We start from the raw sequence: 22,755 nt of genomic DNA on the forward strand, positions 1-22,755 counted from the left end.
CCTGCAGTGTTATCTCCAGTTTGGAGTGTAGACTTCAGCATGCCATGCTGCAGAAGCACACGGCTTATGTTAACCTCGCTGTATCCTTTTCAATCTTAGCGGATTAGAAATTATTTATTTACATTTGTTGACCGGGCGAGTCCGGCTGGACACAGGTCCGTTTTCAGCAGAGGCCCAGGGAGAAAAGCTCCACATTAAGTATTATTTGCATTATGCAGTTAAAAAAACATAGCATTTAAATACAGACATTAGTCCAGTTAAGGACGCGAGACAAGAAGAAAACAGATGTAAAACAGCTGTAGAGCATAGTACAATTTTAAAATATGGTGACGTATACTAAACATGGTTACAAATGTAGTTGAGATTCATCAGTGAACAATTGATACAATCCGTTTTTGAGGTACATAACAGCCATTAGCAGTTGTTGCTACAAGAAGTTAGTATTATGTGGTAGGTAGCTGGGAACATGAGTAGCCAAGCTTGGGAAGAGTAGGTTGTTGATAGGGGGCTTTGAGGTAGAGGGTGGGGGGAGTGAATAGTATTAGAGGGGGGTTGCAAGCGCATATCTGTCAAGTTTTGAAGTGTGATTTTAGTAAGAATTTAAAGTGGGTGCAAGAAGTTACAGAGGTAATTGAGGATGGGAGGGAGTTACAGAGTTTGGCTACAGTGCAGGAGAATAATGCTTCTCCAGCAGAGTTAATGGCTCTTGTGACCTGTAGGAAGTTTTTGTGGATGGATCTTAGTGGTCTCCTGGTTATGTAGGGTTGGAGTAGATTCTGGAGGGATGGGACTTTTAGTGGTTGGTTTATTAGTTTGTGGGCGAGTGTGAGTTGGTACCACTGAAGGAGGTGGGGGAGCTCTAGCCAGACCAGTTCTGCTAGTGAGAGACAGTGGCGAGTATGGTAGGAAGCCCCTGTGGCGAATTTGGCGATTTTGTTGTAGCAGGTTTCCAGCTTATTTAGATCGTATTGTCCAAGGTTAGTAAATATTTATTTTATTTTAAATTTGTTGACCGGGCTAGTCTAACTGGATACATGTCCATTTTCAGTAGAGGCCCAGGGAGAAAAGCTCCAAGCAGAAACAATGACAAAACAAAGAAATACAGTATACTGAATGCAGGTGGTGGGTGGTATTGCTGATTGAAGGTCATTAATATTTTATTATTTATTTTATTTTACATGTTGGAGAGGCATAGAGTAGGGTAGAGATAAGATGAGAATTTGCTACCGAAATTGTACCTGCTTTGGTAAGTAGTTGCTGATTTCTATATAATGCTCCTAGTTTTTTGCGCACTTTTTTAATGGTCATGGAAATGTGAATGTCAAAGTTCAGTTTATTGTCTATTTCTAGTCCTAGTAATTTGGTGTGTTCTGTAGGATGAATGGTGGTGTTGTCTTTTGCTGTGATGTTAAAGTGAGAGCTGTCTAGGGTAAGTTTAGTGGGTTGGAAGATTAGTAATTTTGTTTTGTTTGGGTTGAGTATTAGTTGGGCATCAGATAACCAAGTTTCAATAGAAGAAAATGCTTCCTGCGTGACTTTTTGCAGTTCTGGCAGGGAGTGGGCTGTGCAGATGATGGTGGAGTCATCTGCGTATTGTATGAGTGTGCCATGTGTTGGGGCTGAGGCTAGATTATTGGTGAAAATAGAGAAGAGTAGGGGTCCCAGGATGGACCCTTGGGGAGCTCCTATGGAGACTGGTAGTTGGGGCGATAGGTTGTCCTGCCAAACTTACTGCTTGTTGGTGGCCAGATAGGTAACTCTGAAACCAGTTGATGACTGGTTGAGAGAAGGATAGGTTATTGAGAAGAGAGAGGAGTTGTTTGTGTGGGACCATGTCAAAAGCTTTAGAGAGGTCTAGGAAGGTAGCTGAGGAGAGAAAACCTGCATTTTTATTTTGTAGGATTGTGTTAGAGAAAGAGAGTAAGGCGGTGGTGGTGCTATGGTTAGGTTGGAAACAGTGTTGTGTGTTGGAGAGAAGGTTGTTAGCAAGGAGGTGATCTGAGACTTGAGAATGAATGCATCTCTCTAGGATTTTGGAGAGTGGCGAGAGAAGAGTTATGGGGCGGTAATTGGTTAGATCTGTGGAGGGGCCTCCTTTGTGAAGGGGAATTATGTGAGAGACTTTCCATAGTGTAGGAACATAACTTTCTGACAGAGATCTGTTAATCAAGAGTGATACAGGGTAGGCTAGAGTGTCAGCTGCAAGTTGAATGTATTCACCTGGGAGGTTGTCTGCTGCTAATCTGGTGGTTTTAAGTTTAGTTAGTAGTTTTATTTTGGAGGTAGAAACAGGAGAGAAAGAGAAGTTAGCTGGGAGATTGTTAGTTCTAATTGATGGTGTGGGTTTATGTGGGGGGTTGTGGTGTCTAGCTAGTGATAGTACGGTTTGTGTGAAGTGATTTGTGTGAAGTGATTGTTGAAAGAGGTAGCAATATTTTCGGAGGAGTAAGTTAAGTTAGGAGTGGATGTACTTACTCTACCTGGGTGGAGGATGGAGTTTGAGGACCAGAATTGTTTGGGGTTATGTTGGAAGGAGGCAAGGGCAGACTGGTAGTACTGGATTTTGTCCTGTTTTATAAGCTTTTTGGTTCTATTGCATAGTTCTAGGAATTTTTGCCTAGTAGAGGGGGTTTTGGTTTTGCGCCAGTTGTCCCATGCTTTATCCCCGTTTTTCATTTCAAACTGTGTTTTTTTGTAGCCAAGGGGATTGTTGGACTCTAGTTTGGGGACGTCTTATGGGGGTGTGGTAATTAAGGATGCTTAGGAATGTTTTATTAAAGTAAAGTAGTCAACTGCATCATCTAGTTTGAGGTATTTTAGAGGTTGTCAGTTACAGTCTTTTAGGGATGAGCCGAATAAGAGAGGGTTGAAGTTAGTTTTTTTGCGTATTTGATGGTAGATGATGGATTTTGCTTTATTGCTTTCTTAGTAAGAAGGTTGGGGAGTGATCACCGAGGCTGTCAGATGAGCAGCCTGCTATATATGACTGGGGGCTCTTATTGACTGGTACCCAAATCAAGGGTAGTGTGTTTGTTGGAGTCATTTATCCTAGTAGGCGACTGGACTAGTTGGGTGAAGCCATGAAGATTTACATGATGGATTGGGTGGTTGCTACAGCAGGATTGCCAGTCAGTGTTGAAGTCTCCTAGAATTAAAGTTTCTTGGGGTAGGTGGTGGGTAGTCCAGCTGAGGAGGTTTTCAAGTGGACGGATGTTGTGGCGAGGTGGGAAGTAGCAACCTATTATGTTTAAGGTTTTATTTTTAGTTTATTTTAAGGTTGGCATACATTATTTCTTCCTTACCTATTTGGGGAGCTGTTAACTTTAAGATCTGGATGTCTAGATGCTGCATTAAATATTATAGCTATACCATCTCCTTTTTTGTTTAGTCGGTCAACTCTTAGTATACTGTAACCAGCAGGGAGGATTTGCTCATTAGTAATGTGTGGTTTTAACCATGTTTCTGCAAGGATCACTACATCAGGGGAGTAGAAGTCTGTGGTGGCATGGAATTCATGCACCTTGTCGCATATACTTCTAATATTTAGGCTTATCAGAAGGAGGTTGGTTGACTTTCTATTCGCTGTGATTTGGAAAATGTGGTTTGTAGTCTGATGATGAGGGGAGGGGTTGGAGATAGAGGGACCAGGATTAGGATGATGTCTCCACTGAGTGCTAGGTTGGATATGGATGAGATTAAAATTTCTGTATATGCTTGCTTATAAGGAAAGTTTTTGATTGTGTTCTGTGGGCAATAGGTATGGTGGTAAGGTTATGTTAGGTTGAGGGGTTGTTTTTAGTTTAGGTACTGTGGTCTGTAGTCTATATAGAGGGTGTATTGGGAAGATTGTTGACCTGATGAGAGCGTAGTAGAGTAGAGGTGGGATATGAGTGGTGGTGTGTGTGGTGGTACAGTGGTAGTGGTTGAGTGCAGGAATGGTGGAGGTTTGGCAAGATGTGATGTATGCAAGGAGTGTGCATGCAGTGACTATAGGTATGGTGTGCTAGTACATAATTAGCTGAGTAGGAGGGATAGTAGTGAAGTTGTAGGAGGAAGTATAGGTGTGGTGATTTTATAGATTGAAGGGTGGGAGGGGTTACTGTTTGTAATAAAAGGTAGGACCACTGGGGGTGGGAGGGAATTGGGGGAAAGGAGAGGAGCGTAGCAGGCAACAGATGAAGGAAGACTATCAGTAGGTTTATAGGTTATAATGAAAAGGGCTGGCCCTCATTAGGCTGCAATTGTTCTTGTAAGGAGGGGGAGGATCAGAAGAGACCAGAAAAGTGGTGGATAGCAATAGTATGATGAAAAGGGCTGGCCCTGATTTCACAGATATGCAAGTCTACAGAAACAATAAGAAAAGGTTCATAGGTTCATACTAGGCTATCTGCGCCCTAGGGCATTTATAAGCCTAGCCAGAGTGTGTGTGGCTTTCACCACCCCTTAGGATGAGAATACTATACCCATTAGTTTGCTGTGCCTCTGTCCAGCAGTGACACAGAGATGATTCCCGGGGTAAACCTACGATCTCCCATCCACTCGTCAAGATTTCTCTTGAACAGAGTCAGTGAGGGGCTCTGCCTCACATAGATTGGGATTCTGTTCCATAGTGTAGGGAGTCTCTGGGTGATGAATCTGTCCCTCCAGCACGTCCTATTTATATCCATGTTGAGGTTTAAGTCTCTTGCTCTCGTGGCTCTGGTGGATTTGGATTTTTTGAGGTGGAGCATGTCCATTAATTCCGGGTTGGACATGGCCTTGTATGTCAGGCACAAAATCACCTCTGAGCAGACGGTATGCGACTAAATAGAGGTGGAGTTTCTTCAGTCGGGCAGCGTATGACATATGTTTGAGCCCCTTTATCCTTTTGGTGAGGAACTTTTGGGGTCTTTCCAACTGCTGCAGGTGTCGGGTAAGGTACATTCCGAATGGGGCGTTGTACTCAATCATTGGTCTGATAAGAGTACAGGGGTACAACGACCTCTCCTGATATGGATGTGAATCCCTTCATGATCAGGTGGGCAATGTAGAAGGTCTTCCTAACCACTTTGGCAATGTGAGTGTCAAGAGAGAGAGAGGTTACTGTCAACTTGGGTCCCCAGGTCCCTGATAAATTCTTCCGTGTTTAATGGATTACCACCTATGTGGTAATTGGGGGTTACCTTGTTTTTCCCAAAGGGTATGACTAAACATTTTTTGGCATTTAGCTTAAGGCCATGGCTCTGGCACCAGTTATCCATTTCTATGAGACCTCTCTGAAGGATGTCAGTGTCTGATGGAGTGTCAATTATGGTGCCCAGTTTGCAGTCATCTGCAAATTTTGTCAGCCACAATCCCCCTATGTTTGCCTGCACTTCAGAAAAATAAATGCCGAACAAGAGGGGGCCCAGGACTGAGCCCTGTGGGACACTGCTCGTGACCGGCTTAGAGTCTGACATGGCACCAGCAACTCTAACCCTGTGGGTTCTGTCCTTGAGCCAGTTTGCAACCCATCTTGTGACATATGAGTTTACATCTAAGCTGGTGAGGTTTTCTATGATGCCCGAGTGGGGTATTGTGTCGAACGCTTTTGCTAGGTCAAAGTAGGCTGTGTGAACTGCCTTACCCTCATCAATGGCCTTAGTGACAGTTTCGAAAAAGTCGACCAAGTTCAAGAGGCAGGATCTGCCCTTGACAAAGCCAAATTGGGTAGGATCCAGTGTCTGTAGGTCCCCAATGTCTTTATTTACGAGTTTCATTACTATTTCATACCTTTGCAGACTAGGCTCGTCAAGCTTATGGGGCAGTAATTTCCAGGGTCGGTAGAAGCACCGTCTTTGTGGAGTGGGACCACAGTTGCCATACGCCATTCTTTGGGTACGCATCCTGTAGTAAGGCTAAGATTAAACAGCAGCCTTATGTGTGGGTTTAGTTCCTCATTGAGTTTGTGTAGCACACAGCCGGGGACACCGTCCGGTCCCATTGATGCTGTGTTTTTTGCTTTAGAGAGAGCAGCTCTCACCTGGGCATCTGAGATGTTTGGGAGGCTAGACTCTGGTGGGATAGATATTTCTCCTTTTGGGGGGGGGGGGGGGAGAGAAATTTGCACTGAACCTGTCTGCCAGTATGTTGGCAATGTCTGTGGGTTCAGTGATTTTTGTATCATTTTGGACTAATTCTGAGCATATCTGGGAGTTTCCACCCAGGTTTCTAACATAGCTAAAGAAGGCCTTATGATAGTCTTGTGTCTTTAGTGATTTTTCTCTCAAAGTTGGCCTTGGATGACTTTATGAGTGATCGTAGTTTTTTTGCTAGTATTGATCAGAGATGCCTTCCCTTTTAGGGATTTTACTCTGTCATGTAGTAGCTTTCTCCTCTTGTTGTAGAGTTTGTTTATGGCTGGGGTCCACCAGACCGGGTGCCTGCCTTTGGTGGAAAGGGTCTTGATTTTATTAGGGATTGCTTGATCCATACATTCCTGGAGGTGCTCGTAGAAGGCATTTGTAAGGGTTTCAGCAGCGTGGGTTGTGGTTTCCACTGGCTCGGGGGCCTTGAAGGATATCACTCCAGTCTTAAGAAGTGTGAAGTTTGCTTTTGAGAAGTTCTTCACTGTGGTCTTTTTTGCTGGGGTTGGGGGCAGGATGTGGATCTCCAGTGAGATTCATTTATGGTCTGATCTCACCAATGAGGGATATACTTCCATTGTGGAGCATTTTGTCCCCATGTTTGTGATGATCAGGTCTAGTATATTTTCTCCTCTTGTGGGAATGGTGACTAGTTATTCCATAGCATTTGAGTTTATGAACTCCAGGAACCTTTGGGCTAGGGTGTTGGGGCTTGAGTAATGTTCCCAGTCTATGTTTGGGTAGTTGAAGTCACCCAATATGATGGTGTTTGGAGAGACATTCATACTCTCCAGTGTCTTCAGGAAGGCTGTGTGGGTTTCCTGAGTTTGAGAGGGTGGTCTGTACCATGCTACAAACTGTAGGGCAGTTTTACCTATGGTTAATTGCACCTGGATGGTCTCCGATGCTTCGTGCGTTGCCACTAACCTGAAGGTGTGGGTATCCTTTATGAATATGGATACTCCCCCTCCTTTTGTGGTTCGGTCTGGATTTTGGGGCCGGAACGCATGATATGAGGTATAACCTGACAGTGCTGGGGTGCTCTCAGGGGCCTTGAACCAGGTTTCAGTCACAGCACAGACATCAATGTTCTCCATACCGAGGAGGGCTTCGAGGGCGTGCATCTTGAGGTTTAGACTTCTGGCATTGAGCAGTATTACCCTTAGTTTTTTTCCATTTTTGTTTTCTAGGGCGGTAGGTTTATCATTTGAGCCTTGCCTAAAAAAGGCACTATGGGGGTGGCAAGAGCCTTTGCCAATAAAGGCAGTAGTTACTCTGACTTACTTGTTTTGCATACCTGTCTTATTGAAATAAAATAAGCCAACTTTTCCAAGGAGTTATGTGGAAATTAGGAAGACAAGAATTTATAAGAGAAAAGGTTTAGTAGAAGTAGAGAAACAGTAGAGCATACAAATAGTACAGCATCTAAAGACAGATTGCAGTTAGAAGTACAGAATGGGGGGGGCAGCTAATGTTCTGAAACAATAAGAAAATCAGTAGGCACTTTGGACTTACTTGTTTTGCATACCTTTCTTTTGAAATAAACACTTGTAACCAGGAGTATGTGGGATTTAGAAAGACCACAAGTTTTAGGAGAAAGGGTTTAGTAATACTATAAAAACAGCAGGGCTTTCAAATAGTTGAAACAGCTTGCAAAGGGAGACTGCTGTTAGAAAGTACAGTATGGGGAGGGGCAAACTAACGTCTGTGATGGAGTGCTTTACTTAAAAATAGAAATTAAACAAGGGCTAGCAATTAACTTTGTCTGGAGAATAAAACATACATTTTGTATATTTTGAAAATAACACTCATTCCAAGGTTGCTTGGTTCTGTTAAAGAGCATTGCAGGCCAGTAGATCGAACTTGGCTTGGTGGGGATCCAGGGAAAGAAGAATTAAAAGGAGAAGCTTAGGTACGAGAACTCCAAAGAGACAAGCAGCTACACCAAGAGGATTTTAAAAATGGCTCCTGTAGCTTAACAAATCTATGTTAAACTAGACCAATTACTTCTTGGTGGTTTTATTTAGGAGTTCTTTGGAGTTGATATTTCAAGATATTTTGTTGAAATTGGTTCTAGTTAGTCTTCTGGATTAGTTTTATTCCAGATAATTAGAGGAGCTAAGGATTAGCAGTGTTTACAGAACAGCGGCCATCTTTAACTCAAAAACACAGTTTTTGACTAGCAAGAACGTCAAAGAGAACAATGTACTCTGGTTTGGCCAGGTTTGCAGGAAAACAGAAAATTAATTTGGCAAAACGGAAGAAACAACACGGCAGCAAGAGGAGACCAGGACTTCAGAGAAGACATGAGACATACAGGCATGACTGTCAAAATAGGCAGGACAGTGGCCATGCATGTAAAACCTGGCAAAGAGGAGAAAGATGCTGTTTTACAATACCATTTTAGTTACCTCCACAACTGGTAGCTGTTACACAGTGGAGTTTTTTCTACACACTCTTGTAATAAGCCAAACCAAACCATAAGCAAAGTATTATTGAGATTATCTGGAATGCTGCAAGACTCCTTACCTCAAAGCAAACATCTATACCACTTCATCTCTCTTCCATCAGTTTTCTGCACTCCCATATACTCCTACACACTACGTTTATGATACCGTTTCTTCTTTTAGTACTCTTACTGAAATTCTCAGCTACTTTTTTTAGTTTATCTAATGCTGCTTTTACATTCTTGTTGCTTCATTCATACCAGTCGACTAAGAAATATGCAGTTTTGGATGGGAGTGGGGGTGCAACCTTTAAACATTTCTATAGCGGTAGAATCACTTCCCCATACCAATTTAATCACCCAGTCTTTTCAGTTCATTCAGGTGCCATTTTTATTTATTGCAGTGGGTTTACCAGGACAGTCCATTGGGCCATAAAGAACCCGTTTTCAATGGAGTCCTGGGGAGAAAAGCTCCAGAAAGCAAAAAATATACATGAAACAGTAGCAATATAGGTACAGCAGGTAGTAATGATAGTTATACTAAATGAGAAAGGAAAATATTTAAAATAAAATAGTCCAAATACAGCAATTAATACAGATTGAGAAGAACATACAACAATACTACAGCAAATAAAGCAATTAACAATGGCTAGAACACAATTTGAGAGGAATCATACACACTGAGGAAAGGTACAATGTAATACTAAAGGATGTTGCATAGTGGGGGAAGTAAACTTAAAAACCTGTCTAGTCCATTCTATGCAATTCTATAGGAAGAGTAGAGAAGAAGCAGGAAGGAGCAGGGGAGGTGAGAAGACAGAGTTAGTTATGTAGGGTGGGAGCAAGAGCATTCCCACTGTCATGTTAGATGTGAGTGAAGAGATTTTTTGAAGGTAGAGTGGTTAATGGTGGTGCAGATGGATGGTGGTAGGGAGTTCCAGTGGCGAGCTAGGCTGAAAGATAGAAGGTTTTTGCCTGGGGGATGTGTAGGTTTATGCACTTCTAGTAGGTTTTGATTGTTAGACCTTAATACTCTATTGGGTAGGTGCATTTTAAAGGCAGATGAAAGGGATGGACAGAGGGAGGGGTTGAGAATAAGCTTATGGGCTAAAGTTAGTTTGGTGTAAGTTAGTTGATTTGGAAGTTCTAGCCATTGAAGTTTCTGGAGGGAGGAACAATGATGGGTGGAGGACTTATGGCTAGTGGCGAATTTTGCGATTTTGTAGCAGCAAGAAAGCTGTTTTTTTTAAAAGAGGACTGAAGATTAGTTAGGAGTGGAGCACCATAGAGAAGGGAGGGGATAAGGAAGGAAGTAGAGAGAGTGATTTTAGTGGAAGGAGTGAGGTAGGGATTCTGTCTGTAAAGCATGCCTAGTTTTTGATGTTTTTTTTTTTGATATTTAGTTGTAGGTGGGAGTTAAATTTAAGTTGGTTGTCAATTTGGACCCCAAGTAACAGTCTGTGACACTATTTCTAGAGGAGAGTTATTTTGACTAGTGATTGAGAATGTATTCATATCAAAAGGAGTAACTTTAGAAGGAGTAAATATCATTGGTTTGGTCTTGGAAGCATTGAGAGCTAGATGATTACTTAGCATCCATTGCTCAGTGGTAGAGAAGGCATCTTGAGTTAGTTTTTGAAGTATAGCAATAGAAGTGGCAGAACAGATGATTGTTGAATCATCTGCATATTGGATGATGTTTGAGAGTGGGGCAGATTTGTGGAAATTATTTATAAATATATTAAAGAGAAGGGGACCCAGTATGGAGCCTTATGGAACTCCTGTAGGAGTACTAAGATATGAAGAGGTGGCTTTCTTCCATTTTACTGCTTGGTTTCTTTTAGATAGGTAGCTAAAGAACCAGTTCAAGGAGGAGGGAGATAGATTAAGTTCAGAGAGCTTAGCTAAAAGCAGGCTATGTGATATAGTATCAAAGGCTTTGGAGAGGTCAAGTAGTAGGGTAGAAACAAATTGGCCAGAATCACGAGCTTTACTTACAATTTCAAGGAAGGAGAGGAGAGCTGTCATGGTGCTATGGTTTGGTCTGAATCCATGTTGTGTAGGAGTTATAAGGTGATTATCTAGGAGATATGGAAGGAGTTGAAGTTGGACACATTTTTCTAGGATTTTAGAGATAGGGGACATGAGAGCTATGGGGCAGAAATTTGTTATATTGTTATTGTTACCACCTTTGTGTAGAGGTATGATAAAGGCCTGTTTCCAGATTTGAGGTACTGTAGATTCTTGTATGGAACGGTTTATTAAGATGCTAATGGGGTAGGCAAGTGATTCTGCAGCTATACTAAGAAAGTAAGAAGGGATATTATCAGGAGCATTGGTACATGGCTTCAATTTCCGAAGGAGTTTCTTTATAGTAGATGTAGGTATGGGTTTTAATGAGAACAGGGGGGAAGTCAGGAGAGGGGGAATTAGGGGGTGGTACAGATGAGGAAGAAGTTTGTGTAGAGGAGGAGGTAGAGGATTTAGTAGATGGGGAATGGGGAGTAGTAGTAGTCAGAGAGAGTGTGAGTGGGGGTGGGAGAGGGAGTATTGGCGAGTGTGGTGGTGTTGGAGAATGAAGAAGTCAATTTGGAAATAGAGTCAATAAAAAGGAGTTAAATTGTGTGGCCAAAACTAATTCAGGAGCATTTGAGTCTGGGGTGGAAGTATCTGGTTTACTAGGGTGAAGGAGACTAGAGATGCCTTTCCAGAAATTATGAGGGTTGTTTTTATTATGGCTTTGGAGTGTAGAGAAGTAGTTTTGTCGATCAGAAGTGAGGAGTTTTTTTTACTTTATTTCGAAGCATTTTATAGTCATTGAGGAGCAGTGGTGTCTTATTTTTCTGGTAGTGTGCCCAGACTTTATCTCTATGTCTCATGATAGCAAGAGTATTTTGGAAAGCCAGGGTGCTGATTGCGTTTTTATTCTCTTTGTCCTTAAGGGAGCCTGGGAATCTAATAATTTTAAAAATATTGAGTTGAAGTGGGAGACTGCAATGTCTAGTGGTAGTGTTTTTAAACAATTCCAATTAATTGCTTGTAAAGAGTTTGAGAAGGTTGTTGGGTTGAAGTTTTTTTGGTCACGAATAGTAATATACTTATGGGTTCGTTGTAAGATTGAGGGAAGTCGGTGGGTAAAGATGGGTATGTGGTCACTAAGGGGATCGGGAAGAGTGCCACTGTTGGAGAAATAGTGAGGATGGGAGACAAGGATCCAATCCAGAATACTTCCACTGGAGAGATTATTAGCAGGGCGAGTTATGGAACTGATTAGTTGACAGAAATTGTTGAGGTTGATGTTAACGGAGTTTGTTGGAGACTGAATGCAGGCCCAGTTAATGTTCACGTCTCCTAGGATTATGGTTTCGTTATTAATGTTACTGGAGAGCCAGGAAAGGATGTGTTCAAGTGTAGAAATATTATCCCCAGGGGGGATATAGAGGGACGCAAGACATATGTGTTTGTGATTATTGATTTGTAGAAGATTAAGGAGAAGCTCAGCGTTGTTAAAGTGTGGAATAGGTTTATTATAGGGGGTAACTATTAGGGAGGATGAGTATAGGAGAGCTACTCCTCCACCTTTTTTGAGGGGCCTATCTTTTCTTATGATGGAATAGTTTGGAGGAATTATTTCAGAGTCCTTTATATGTGGTTTTAACCAGGTTTCAGAAATAGATAAGATGTCAGGTTTATTGTGTGTGAGCCAAGCATGAAGGTTTGGGACTTTATTTACTATACTTTGGGAGTTTAAGGAAGTTAATAACAAGGATTTGTTTATGGTGGTTATGGTGGTAGGGCCTGGGTTGAGATGTATATCACCAGATATGAGAGCAATTATCGGATGAAGGAAGAAGTAGTTTAGATGAGACAACAGTAAGGTAATAAGATCAGGTTCTAATGTAAGGTGGAGAAATTTGCTAGTAGTTATAGGAATGGAGATTGCTGGGGAGATTTTTAATTTATTCCCCCAGCTAAATCTTTGTGCCTTAATCTTAGTCATAACTTGTTTGCTGGTATGCATCCTTGCATACAAAGGAATTCTTCATTGGTGTAGAGTTCTTTCTATATGTAGGACTACATGGACTGATTCGGACACAGTATATTAGCAAAAGGGATTCTTAAAAGGAAATCAACACTGTGAAGGTTATTACTTTTTAATAGATATTTAACTAGAAATAAGATTTACAATGTGTATATAGTACTATTAGTAGATTACATGACTGCTAAAACAGACTGTCTTAATTTTGTGCTCTCAGCAACAGACTTGCTATTTCCTAGCCACAACTGCCATGCGTAGCAGTTTGTGATTCATGTATGATGTAAGTCGCGGTTCCCTCTGCCAGAAAAACACACTCAACAGTTGTTAGAGTAACTGACAGCATTCCGTGTTCTTCGTCTTCACAGCGTACGTTTTGGCAAAATAGTCGAGTTATAATTATGGATAGCATTTTTGTTATTACTGTTTAATGTATGAAATCTACTGACTTACAACTGCAGACTATCTGTGAAGCTGTTCCTTCCCATACTACTTTTCCGGTGTAGCTTGTTAAAGTAAGAAGGCTATAAATTGTGCATACTCTGTGTAGCACCCATAGTTTAGATAATTAAAGAATGCTGTTTCTGCACATCTTTGCACTTGTTATGGTGCACATTATTGCACTGTTTTTAACTTGCTTCTGGTGGTAGTTGTCTAATTGGGCTCCAGCTGGTCATGCTAAAAAAGCACTTAATTAGAATTCTGCACTGTTTTCTTTTTCTCCTCTGGACTATCTTGGCTGTCCTCGCAGCATGTTTGATGTTTAAGGTTAAAGTTGCTCCAGAGGGCATCTAGGACAGCTAGGTAATTGTTGCCAACACTCACTGATGGTTCTCATTCTGTTGCTTCTGTTTTTTCACCACCCCAGAAATCTCATCACTTTTCTTTTTTAGCTTATTCTAGTTACCAAGCATCCTTCAGTTATTGCCCGACATATCTCCTTGTATTTGCATTCAACTACAGTTTACATAAAACTGACAGTACAGCCTCCTGTCTTTAGTCGTTTTGGACATAAAAAAAAAAAAAAAAAAAATTTTGTAAGAGTGGCTGATCTGATCACATACAAACTTGTGCAAATTGTAAGACTTAACATCTTTATATTTTTCTTGTACTAGCGGAGTGCAAATAAATATAGGTTACCGTCAATTTTTTGAGTTTCCTTCTCAGTTGTTGGCCATTTATTACACAGTGTAATTTCTTTAAGCTCTTGTATTAGACTGTTGGTATAAAGGTCCACTCATAAGTGCAGAAGAGGTTATCCAGGACGCTGAAAGATGCTCTACCGTAAATTAAAAATCCATACTTTGAGCTAGCCACTCAGGTGTGTAAATATTGGCTGTTGGGTATTTGTTCACGTAATATAACCCCATGTGAAAATGGGAAGAGGGGGTTGATAACAATGACTTCTCCAAATAACTCCTTCATACTTTATTTTTCCCTCCCATGTACTACTCTCTGTCACTTTCTCTGACAAAGTTTCTATTTGTGCTCTATCACTAAAATTCCAGCTAGTTTTTACTTTATCTTATGCTGCTTTCATGTTCATTATGAAAAGCATTCAGTCCTGGATAGGTTAGCCACGTTATACTCCATTATACTACCCCAAATCCTACCAACTCCTCTCTAGCTTTATACATCACTGCACCCTTCTGCATCGTTAACAACCATACTTCACTTGCCCAGTAATACATCTGAAAGACAAGCTGATATGTGGAATTGGTAAGTTTCTGATTTGATATGCTCTCTATTTGATTCTAGTTGAGTGGCAGTATGTGTGCTGGCTCACCAGTGACCTGAAATAGATAAAATGAGTACTGGGAAAGTGTGCAATGTTTTAGGCGGGATCAAATTAAAGTCAGAAACTGAAAAACTGCACCACTTTCATGATATTCAGTCTCTTTCAGGCCTTTTTCTTTCACATGACATTTTCATTGTCTTCCTATTTATATTAAATCGACATTACATTAAAACTGTTTCATTCACTTATTACTTTTGATACCCCTTTTATTCATGTGAGAGGAGCAGAAACTCACTTCATGGGAGGTGTCTCTCCTAGAAGAACCAATCATAGATGGAACACCAGTCTATTGCTGGGTACAGATTGTTAAACATACAATGCACTGGCCTACTTGCAGTTTGGAGGATCACCACTCAGTTGCTTGCTTGAGTTTTGTGAACTTGGAAGTAAACTGGATTATTTGGCATAAAAATATAGATGCATGACAGTATGCATAGACATCACATAGAAGGTACACTAGGCTGGAGCAAAACAGTAGAGAAAAAGGGTTGAGGCTGGAGTGCTAACCATTTCATTCCAGTATAAACCAAAACAACTTTTATTTTGCATTAATTAATCTGTTCTTTACCCGAGTACAGTAATGTCTCAGTGTTGTTCCAAAACAGCTGAACAAATTTACAAAATGTTCAGGGAATACAGCCCTTTCTATTTGAGCAGCACATAAAACTACTTTTTCAATTAATCAATTATGTTTTTAACATTTTAGACTTACTTTACACAGTCTGCAGTTGATTAACATTTTCACATAGCAAACATTTTTTACTGCATTTCTTTCCCTCCCAATGTCTAAAATAATAAGCTAAGCAAGTAGGACTGACTTGATGAGATATATGCGCATCTTCTGCTTTAAAAGGGAACAAGATTTTGGATGCTATGTGACACTGAAGGGGGTGGGAGGTGTAGTCTTGTACATAAATGCAGTTTGTGTACAGTGTAGGTCCTGGGAGCTCACTCTACTTGAGCAATATGCCATCTGCAAAGAAGTACTTTACATTGACCCATCTCTGCGATGTGGAGAGCAAAGACCCTGACTGGTGCCCAGGTGTTCTGACTTTGACTAGTGGCTCTGACACCAGAAAAGCTGGGTAAGGGGAGAATGGAAGTGGGCATCAATTACTTTGTCATTCTGGGAGAAAGAGAACAGTGGTTCTGATCAGCCCGTTAGCAACATGCAACTGGAAGTTTGCATGACACCACAACAGCCAGGATCAGGGGCTTGGGTCTGGCAATTGTAAGTCAGTGATGTTGGCCCTCATGGCTCATGGATGGAAGCATACACAAGCAATGGGGGGGTGCACACTGCCCCAAAAGGATTCAGATGCTTTTATCTACCTGGGTGGGGTTGGGATCCTAAAAGGAATGCTGTCATGCCAAAGGGTTATGAAGTCTGAAATGTCAGTCCTTTTTATGAGGAACACACCAAAAATATGGGGCAAAAATATGGACATTCTGCAAAAAAATTCACAGTTGAGGGGTATGCTACCAACCTCTCACACACACAGACACCTCTCTCTGCTTGTTACACACCTACCTCCCTCTTAAATACAAACACATCCACACCGTACCTCTCAACCTCTTAGCACAAAAAATCTGGGCAAAACCAAAAAAAAATGGTGGGACAAAGCCCCAAAAATAGGAACAAAGTTTAAATATTGCTTTCTCAAACTTATAAAGTTGCTGGAATAACAGGTATTATGTTATCACAATTTTTCTGAAGGGTATGAAGTCTGAAACTTACATGCCAGTTTAGTGAATTCAGTCCTCACAAATTTGCCACAGTAAACCCAAAAAAACGCAAAGTTTATGAAGAACAGACTAAAAATATGAGGGAAAACTCTGGACAGTTAAGAGACGCCTCCCTCCTTTACACACACACACACACACACACACACACACCTACTTCTTACAGACACAGGCACCTACCTACCACTTAAACACACACACTCACTTGTCTGTTCATGGTCCACATCTCAAACGTCTTCTGGAATTCAAATTCTGCATATGTGGAATATGAACACGTAAACAGCAAGTTGCACACACCTGTCATGTCTGTGCGACAGGAGGCAAAGGGCATTCTTCTTAAAGAACTCCTTAAAAAAAAGTTTTTCAATTTAAAAAAATAACTCTCCTGGCCAGCAGCCTCCCTCCCAGCAAGTGGGTCCTAGTCTTTCAAAGTGTAAAAGCTGTAAAGCTTAGCACTTGTTGGCACAAATGTACATATACAGCAAGCCTGCAGATTAGTGAAACCACAATTTTTGCAGTGTCACTCAGAAAACTAAAAAAAAAATTTAGAGATGGTTGTTTGCATTTATTTTGAAGCGGAAATGACAGAATGTTCCACAGGCTCATTAAGAACAATGTTCAAGGAAAACTGTAAAAAACTGTAACCCCTGCTTACTTCAGATGTATTTGGGTGATAAACCACGTTTACTATGTACTGCCTCCTACTCTTTGCGTTTTTGTACTGCCTCCTAGTCCTGGATTGTGTTTTTTTGTTTTTCATCTTGATTGATGTATGTAAACTGGAGCTTTTCTCCCCAGGCCCCCACTGAAAATGGACCCATGCCCAGTCAGACTATCCCAATAACCAAATGCAAAACAAAAATGAATGAATAAAATAAATAAAACCTATAAATTACAGTACAACCAGACCCGTCAACTGTACTTGTTTTGGAGATGCCTGCTTATTTTCATGCTTTATTTAGTCCTCCGTTACATGACATACCTGTTTTGGAGTTACTTTCTTGTTTTTATGTATGTGCTATCCCATTCATGACCCCCCACCCTCAATTTGTAACTATTTAGTAAACAGGAAACCAGACAAAATGACCAGTGTACTGTTGGAACTGTCTTTTTATGGTGACAGAGGGATAAGAGAAGTGCATGTATCCCATGGTGAAAGGTGGTTACATGAACATTCCTCTTGATGTCCCTGGCAAAGGCGGGGGTTTGTGCAAGAGAGGGCATAGTCTAAGAGGCAGTTGGAGGGGGAAGGCACAGCTGAGCTTTCCCAGAGGTGGGACAAGACACTGAACAATCCCATTACATGCTTGCCTGTGTGACATAACCAGGGAAACTTGAAACCAAGGGTAGGCCTCGAGAAAAAAATCCTGGCAGACATAAGACAGTACCTTCCCCAGCCCACAATGTCTAAGTTCCACACTGGCCCCGGTAATACGTCCTGGGGTAGTATGGAGTGGTGCTGGAGATGGGGAGAATGAAGTGGAGGTGCACTGCACACTCCAAAATTGAGGAAAAAAAAAAAACACATTGGTGAAACCAATAATTTACATCACGTTTTTTTTGGAAATAAAATAAACTACTCTAAGAAATTTTTGAGATCAGTTTTGTTAAACTTTGTAGATTTTTTTTTACACTGTTTTTGATAGCATACATTTTTTTACGTAATTTTTGTTGCTCAGAATTTTTTTAAACTTGGGTTCACTTACTTGTCTCATAACCCTACTGGAAGTCTGTACTACTAGATATTCAAAGTTTTCAGTAATAGATGCTTAGATTTATGCCTGGATGTACTTGGACACTGAAAATGGGTACGAAAGATCTTGAAAAGTTAGTTGAGAGAGATCTGGGGAGAGCTGCAGAAATGTTGTCATCATAGATTTGCTTGTATTTTTGGAAGGTTTACGTAATTATTCTTGTAACTTTTTTCCTTAAAATAAAGCTTACTTGAAAAGAGGCACTGATCTTTTAAGTTTGCCTTGATTTTTTTTGCAGTCTGTATTAAGCAACAAAGGGTTTTAGGAATATAAATTTTTGGTGTGCACGTTTGATAATACGCGATAGTGTATAGACTGTTGCTGCTACTGTTTTCCAAATTGTTGCCTCTACATTTAGCATAGTTGAGCACTTCATACACACACTTGCTTCCGTTTTGAGATTTTCACTTGGTTTGTTGCTCTGAAGTGTTTGCTTGTCAGCCCATGTTATTTCTTTGGGGTTTGTAAAACAGTAGTAGTGCTGCTCTTAGGGATGTTCAGAGGACAGCTTCTTGCACCCAGACAATACTATTTTTACATCCATTCAGTATATTGCAAAACTAACAGTTCTTATCCTCTTTTATACTGCTATTTATGGTTAATTAAACTTTAAGTAAAAAGTGGTGCACTGCTTTTTTTGTCCTTTTAAGAGGCACTTGTGGATCATGCAGTCAGAGTGTGACAAGTTTAATCATAGATTCATTGGTGTATACTAGACTAATGGCCAGCAGAGCCTTAAGTCTAGAAGTGCAGTCTAACCCAACTGTATCCCCATGCACCATGGGCATTTATTAGAAGGTGCGTTAGTTGGAAAGCTGCTAGAGGTTATGTGGGGGTGGGCATTACTGTCTGCCTCTATCAGAGATGGGGGGGGGGGGCAGACCAGTGTGAATTTCCAATTTCCTAGCCATTGGTCAAGGTTACTCTTAAATATGGCTAGAGATGGACTCTGCTTCACACAGATGAGGAACCTGTTCCAGCGCATGGGAATCCTGAGAGAGAAAGATCTTTCTTGTCCACAAACAAAATGTAAATTCTTTGATCTAGTGGTTCTGATGTTATTTTGCAGATGTACAAAAGGTCTATTAGAGCTGATTCCAACGATGCCTTGTATGCCAGCATTGATCACCTCTCAGTATCCTGTAGGTGATGGTATAGAAATAGGGTTTTACAGAACAATGTGTTAATACCCTGGACTGTCCTGATATGGAATCTGTAGGCATTCCGCCTGTTGCATGACTCGTCAGGTTCAAACCGAAAGGGGCATTATACTCAATGTTGGGTCTTACAAGGATGAAATAAAGTGGCACTATGACTTCCTTGCACCTGGATGCCATGCTGTTACTGGTTTGGTGACAATGATTTTTTAATACCTTGGCCACATGTTGGTCAAAGACACGAAAATCTACCTTGCTGCCTTAGGACAAGAGTCACCATCACTTAAGTAAGGCACCGAAATATAAAAACGACATAACAATAGTTTAGTTCTGCCTGCTCCTGGGTCCTGACAATAAAATAGTTTACAGTATCCTATCAAATTTATTATACTTCTTCTTTCGGCTGCTCCAAAAACTAAAATAGTAGACCACGTGTATAAAATCTCAGACACGCCCACTCGATTTACCCCTTACTTCATCCTGAAATTTTTATCTTGCCCGCTCACATTAAATGCGAGTGCAAAACTATTAAGTCTCAAGATACATCAATATACCAAAAACAGAGACTGGTGACAGAATTAACCTTACACGAACACAAAAAGTCAAACACATCCAAAACAAAATTTAGGAGAGCCGCCGCCGCCCCCCCCCCCTTCCAACAAACGCACATTAATAAACAAAGCCGTGTCAAGTCAGAAAGAAAAGAATGTTTTCAAAATCTTAAATAACAAACATCGTCAGCATGTATTCCCCTTACTAAAGCAGGCAGCAAAACGTTAGGTGAATAAAACACCACATACCTTACTATCGTCCATTTCAGTTTCGTGCTGTAAAGCCAGAAACGGAACAGTATACCACTTAACCACCAACGGCCATTTAAAAAGCACAAATAGACTTCAAATTTTAATTTCTCAAAGAAATAGACTACTACAAAATCAGAAAACTTATTTCCTTTCTGTTTTGTTTACAGTCTTTTTGACCCGGTAGTGGTTACTGACATCACTTCTGAAGACCTCGCATTACGTCAGAAGTTTGTTATAGCGAGATGTTAGACTTGGTATATTTAAAGGAGGTGTGTGCGTGTGTGCGGCGGCGGCGGCTCTTTCTTTCTTCTTGGAAAAATAATAGCAGTTTAATAGGTACTTTTCCATTAAAACCTTATCACTTAGCGCTGCTGTGTTTTGGCGCTAATCCTTAAGAAAAAAAAAATCAAGAAAACTAAACAAAACATGCCCGTTATACCAAAGTTAATAAATCTGCGGTACTTTTCCGTTATCGGGGCAACAGATCTAATAGAACTCTGTACTGTATATTGCTACTGAGGGTCAAGGGAGCCCGCAGGATTTTTTGCAGGGGGGTGCAAGCCCGGAGCACCACCCCCAACCCCACCCCTTCAAAGCACCCCCCCCCCCCACACACACACACACACACACACACACACACACACACAGCCATTCCAGTATCCCATTACTTGGCTATTTCTCCCCAGTTGCCATAAACACTGTTCAAAACTTTCTGTGTGCATACTGTTTTATGCATTACTTCTACAATGACTACAGATACTTGGTTTTAATGTTCAACTTTTATTTCAAATTTTAGTGCCTCAGGGCCAATAGCTTAGTAACCTCCTATTTTATAGCACAAACACTGATAGACATTTGCTAAACTTAAACAAAGCAATATTCTTACAATGAAAACAGACTTAGCATTAAAACTTCTCTACCTTTGAAACTCGCATGCACTGAAACAGCATTTAAACCCACATTCAAAGAAAATGCATCTGGCCAGTGGCAGGTTAAGTTTACATTTGGACTGTTTTCAAATCATAGGCCCCTTGCACACATTTCAGAACCATGCATAACTGCTTTGATTCACCTTCCTGATTGTATTAATTATAATATATAATAAGTGAATTATATCCCTTGTTAATACAGCACCACTTAGAGTGTGTTTTATAGTTACAAACATTTTTTTCCATTAAGCAATGAAACAAAACATACGAACCAATAATGACAAATTGCCCAATTCAGAACATTTCAACCATAAAAGGCCACTTAAACGTCTATCATTACAATCTACCAATATCAGTCAATATGCACAATCTCTGGCTTGAATTGGTCTACAAAAGGAAAAAAGCCATGGGCATTCAGAATTGCCATATAGATGAAACATGTGCATATATCCCATGTTGCCTCTAATATAAGAGGATTTAAAGAATCACACAGGAGACAGTCTAGCCTTGCAGGATTTTCTTTTGGTTTTTACTAACTGTTTTGTGTGTGTGACCTTTTTACTCACTAGTTTACTAATGTAAAACAACAACGTCTCATCATTGCAAACAGGATAGCACATAGTAGCATAAAACAGAAGTACGGAAATAATAAAGAAAGAGAAAAACTAAACCCCCAAGGTTTAAAAGACAAAATATGCCTGGAAATACTATACACATAGAGGTAAATGCATTATGCTTACATGTAAATTACATTGAAATAAAAAAAAACTATTTTTTTTTTTACATTTTGGACTGCACCCCGCAAACACATGCCAACACACAGAAAGAGGAAAATCACATTTAAAAAAAATCACTTCTTTGACTTTAAAGAAATGAGGTGACCCACCCTTGCTGAGAACAGCCTTCACAGTATCCAGCCTCCCTCTCTTATTGCCACATGGTTTGCATGAACTTCCTTGAGTTCATTTGAAAGTCATTCTTTATGACCTCATCAAATTCTTCCCAGTTATGGGTCCTTAATTTGGTGACCGCTGCAGCGGTTACTTTCATGGCCTGCTATCACCTAGTAATAAAATCCAGAACCCATAACATTATAACTAAATAGAGAAGGCCACTTTCTTTAACTTTAATGCCTTCTCCCACCGCTGGTGCCTACCTGCAGGTTCTACAGTCAGCAGCACCATGACATACATCGAGCACCTTTTAACCATAGCGCCCACTACCTCAACTAACAAGGCCTTGAACAAGACGCCCCCAGACTTAATGTCCATAACTTCCTCAAGTACATGAAGAAGCTCTTCTGGAGGTAGAAGCACCCTTTGCAAATGTCTAGTCCACCTTAACCCATCCCTCTACTGCCTGCCACTCCATTGTCATCATATTCAATCCCACCTTTAGTAAGGGTAGTGAGCTCACATACAGTTCTTCCAGGCTGACCATGTCTTGACTACATGGTAAACCTGGCTAGAAGGCACTTACCAGTGACCACCATTCCTCAGTCCTGGCTACAGAGGTGGGACACTGGATTCATGAACATGGTAGGTTCTTAGATTATTTAAATGATCAGATGTTGTTAAGTGCAGTGAGTTACCAAACTGAGATGACAATCATGAAAATGATTACATCATTATGGTTATGTTGTTTCCAGAAGTGACACACACATGTGCAGTACTGGCAAAACGCTAGTGTGTCTTTATCTGTAAACATGGCTCAATAAAGGAGTTCTAGAGCAAGTAACTTATGGCACTATACTGCAATCAAATTCTTTTGACTGCCCTTATGTTCTAAATTCTGATTTAAAACTGATTAAAGGGTACCATGTATCAAGCACAGTTACATTCCTAAGACATATTCCTTTTATACAACAGCAAATGCTGAGCTACTGGTGTAAAACTAGGAAGCAGATCAGCCCGAATTATTTCAAAGTAATTACAGTCCAAGTTTTAGCACATGTTAGAATTAGTCCATACAAGATATATTCTGCA

General features: G+C 40.6%; 1 protein-coding gene across 1 annotated transcript in view; it reads right to left on the minus strand.

Moving 5' to 3' along the window:
• Positions 1-20,071, minus strand: part of CREBL2 (cAMP responsive element binding protein like 2) — a 91,978-nt gene extending 71,907 nt beyond the window's left edge. The window contains exon 1 of the mRNA XM_044088137.1: positions 19,839-20,071. Coding sequence (XP_043944072.1) covers positions 19,839-19,853 — 15 coding nt within the window. The 5' untranslated portion in view covers positions 19,854-20,071. The remainder of the gene's footprint in view (positions 1-19,838) is intronic.
• Positions 20,072-22,755: the final 2,684 nt, after the last annotated feature.

The sequence above is a fragment of the Protopterus annectens genome, chromosome 11.part0 (genome assembly GCF_019279795.1).
Source record: "Protopterus annectens isolate FY-2018-M chromosome 11.part0, PAN1.0, whole genome shotgun sequence".
Taxonomy (NCBI): Eukaryota; Metazoa; Chordata; order Ceratodontiformes; family Protopteridae; genus Protopterus; species Protopterus annectens.